Source organism: Geospiza fortis, unplaced genomic scaffold (assembly GCF_000277835.1).
Source record: "Geospiza fortis unplaced genomic scaffold, GeoFor_1.0 scaffold685, whole genome shotgun sequence".
NCBI classification, from domain to species: Eukaryota; Metazoa; Chordata; class Aves; order Passeriformes; family Thraupidae; genus Geospiza; species Geospiza fortis.
The window spans coordinates 80,642-83,933 of NW_005054662.1; the positions used below are offsets into that span (position 1 = coordinate 80,642).

Below are 3,292 nucleotides of genomic sequence, written 5' to 3' on the forward strand. Positions count from 1 at the left end.
GCGGGGGGGTGCTGGGCATGGTCATCGCCGAGGACGTCAACGCCATCATCCTGGCCCAGAAAAACATGTGAGTCCCGGGGGGGAGCGGCCGGTGAGAAAGCCGGTACCGGCACCGGGAGCCTGCCGGGATCTTCACCGAGCTGCCCGTGCCTCCCCCGCGCAGGTTGGATCGCTTTGAGAAAACCAACGAGATGCTGCTCAACTTCAACAACCTGTCCAGCGTGCGCATGCAGCAGATGAGCGAGCGCTTCGTGCACCACACCAGGACCCTGGTGGAGATGAAGAAGGACCTGGACAGCATCTTCCGGAGGATCCGGTGGGAACCGGGCCGGGAACGGGCCCGGGGGGGCTGGGAGGGGCGAGGGGGGTGTTAGAGCGGGGCACAGGTCCGAGTTTGGGGGGCTGTGAGAAGGAAAATCTGCTGGGGAAGGGAAGAGGTGTGACCGAGTGGAGGTTGGAGCTTCGGGTTTCTGTGATCCTGCTCTGGGTGGGCTCTGCTGCTCGGGGTGGTCCCAAAACACAGAGTGTGGGGTTCAGGAGCACCCCGTGTGCTGGGGAGGGGGTGTTCTGGGGTTTTGGGGTGGGAATCCCTCAGCCTCGGGATTTGTTTGCATTGCCCAGGGAGCCGGGGGGCAGCCCCTGAGCTCCCCAGGGACTGGGATTGTTCTCTCCTCCCCAGGACGCTCAAGGGGAAGTTGGCAAAGCAGTACCCGGAGGCTTTCAGCAGTGAGTGATTCCTGACACGCGGATCTGCAGAGTCATGGAATGGTTTGGGCTGCAGGGACCTTAAATCCCACCCGGTGCCCCCCCTGCCATGGCAGGGACACGTCCCGCTGTCCCCATGTCCAGCCTGGCCCTGGGCACTGCCAGGGATCCAGGGGCAGCCCCAGCTGCTCTGGGCACCCTGTGCCAGGGCCTGCCCACCCTGCCAGGGAACAATTCCTGCCCAAAATCCCATCCAGCCCTGCCCTCTGGCAGTGGGAGCCATTCCCTTGTCCTGGCACCCCACGCTCAGTTTTCCTCCTGTGGGAAGAGCCTCTTGTTCCTAAGGCATCCCTCAGGAATCACAAGTCCACGTGCTGGCCCATGGCTGCTTCCCTAAAAACCCAGAAAACTCCTTAAATCCACTTGCAAGAGTGGGCTTGGGACCCGGGGAGCAGGGGCTGGATCCCGGAGTGGGGGCCTGGAACTTGCAAGAAATTCCAAACAACCCCAAATTTACACCCTGTAGGGGTTTTTTTAACCCCTGCTACAACCACACCCAGGGAATCCCTCTCACCACAACCCTAACCGCTGCCTCCTCCCCCTCAGACATCCATGAGTCCCCCATCCTGGGGGAACTTGCAAGAATTCCAACCAACCCCCAATTTACCCCCTGTAGGGTTTTTTAACCCCTACAAGCTGCAGTCCCACCCAGGGAATCCCTCTCACCGCGGTGACGGTGGTCACAAGGGTGTTTGGGTGAAGGAAGAGATGGGATCTTTGACTCTATGTTTCAGAAGGCTTGATTTATTGTTTTATGATATATACATCTATTTAAACTATACTAAAAAGAAAGGAGAGTTTCTAGAAGCTGCTAGCTACCTAAGAAAAGTAAAGAATGATAAGAAACCAGCTCTCTTGGACTGTGTCCGAGAGATCTCAGTTCTGGATTGGCCACTAATTATAAACACCCAGTCTGGGCCAAGCCAGACAGACCTGTTGCATTCCACAGCAGCAGATAACCTGTTGTTTATGCCTTGTTGCTGAACTTCTCAGCTCCAGCAGGAAAAATCCTGAAAGAGGATTTTTCATGAAAGAAATGTCTGTGACAACCACAACCCTAACCCCTGCCTCCTCCCCCTCAGACATCCACGAGTCCCCCATCCTGGGGAACTTGCAAGAATTGCAACCAACCCCCAATTTACACCCTGTAGGGGTTTTTTTAACCCCTGCTACAACCACACCCAGGGAATCCCTCTCACCACAACCCTAACCGCTGCCTCCTCCCCCTCAGACATCCACGAGTCCCCCATCCTGGAGGACGACGACGACTTCGACCCCGTCCCCAAGAGCACCACGACCACCATCGCTACCTCGGAGCAGAGCACGGAGTCCTGTGACAGCAGCCCCGGCCTCATCTCCCCCACCACCAGCCAGGACTTTGAGGATTTATCCCAGGGCCACTACGAGGGCCCGGCCCTGAACGGACAGAGTCTCACAGACGAGGACACGGCCAACCTGGACTAGACTAGGAGCCCCGTGCTGCCCCCGCAGAACTTTCTAGCCTGTGTTTATAGCTCTGTGTCGCTCCTTTGGGGTTTTTTTTGGGGTTTTTTTTTCTCCCTCTCTTGGGAAGAGGGAAGGCAAGGCTGGGAGAAGCTGAGGGAGGAGGAAGGTGCTGCCCTTCTGCCTGGAAAGTGCCACTGAGGTGTAAAGCCGCCTTCAGGCTGGCTTCAGGGGGAATCAGTAAATCCTGGGTTGGAAATGCCTCTTGTCCTCCCTCCTTCCTGCGCTCAGGACAGCGGCTACACTTCGCCCTCCGTGTAGATGTTTTGGTGCAGAAAAGCCGTTTTTGGGGCACAGATGTTTGTGTTTTGTAAGAAACGTTGTCTCTGAGGCTCCCTGTGCCTGCCAGCTCTGCCAGGGTCTGTCCCTGCTGCTGATGGACTTGTGCTGGATGAGTTCTCCTCTGCTGGGATGAGCCAGAGCCGTGTTTCCCTTTGGTTCTCACACTCAGCCCCTCACACGGGGCTGCTGGTGGCTCCACAGGGAACAGGAGCTGTCCAGATCTCTCTTTTCCACCAGCATTGGGGTGTGGTGGAGGAACTGCTTGGCTTTGGGGTCCTGAAGGCCTGGGAGGGGATGAGAGGAGAGTGGGGGACTGGAGGACTGGCTGCTGGGGCTGATCCTGGAGCTGTGGGGCCCAGCATGGGGCTCTGGGGCCGGTCTGGGGTCCGTGGGGTCAGCGTGGCCCTGCTCCTGGCACTCTGGGGCCGGTCTGGGGTCCGTGGGGTCAGCGTGGCCCTGCTCCTGGCACTCTGGGGCTGCTCTGGGGTCCGTGGGGTCAGCGTGGCCCTGCTCCTGGCACTCTGGGGCTGCTCTGGGGTCCAGTCCTGTGGCCGTGGGGTCAGTGTGGGGCCGGTCCTGGGGGTTGTGAGGTCAGTGTAGGGTTTGGGGGCCGGTCCCAGGGGCAGTGTCGGGTTTGGGGGTCGGTCCTGGGCTGTATGATCGGGGTCGGTCCGGTCCCAGGTCCGTGCGGACGCTCCCGTGCCCTGTCCCGCGGTGCCGGTGTCACCCCGGCCGTGACAGA

General features: G+C 59.4%; 1 protein-coding gene across 1 annotated transcript; it reads left to right on the plus strand.

Moving 5' to 3' along the window:
* Positions 1 to 5: 5 nt before the first annotated feature.
* KXD1 (KxDL motif containing 1) lies at positions 6 to 2,467 on the plus strand (the record flags this gene model as incomplete). The annotated part of the gene is made up of 4 exons (XM_005430640.3): positions 6 to 67; positions 164 to 316; positions 680 to 726; positions 1,997 to 2,467. Coding segments are annotated over 4 exons (495 nt in total), but the record flags the coding sequence as incomplete, so codon positions are not given.
* Positions 2,468 to 3,292: the final 825 nt, after the last annotated feature.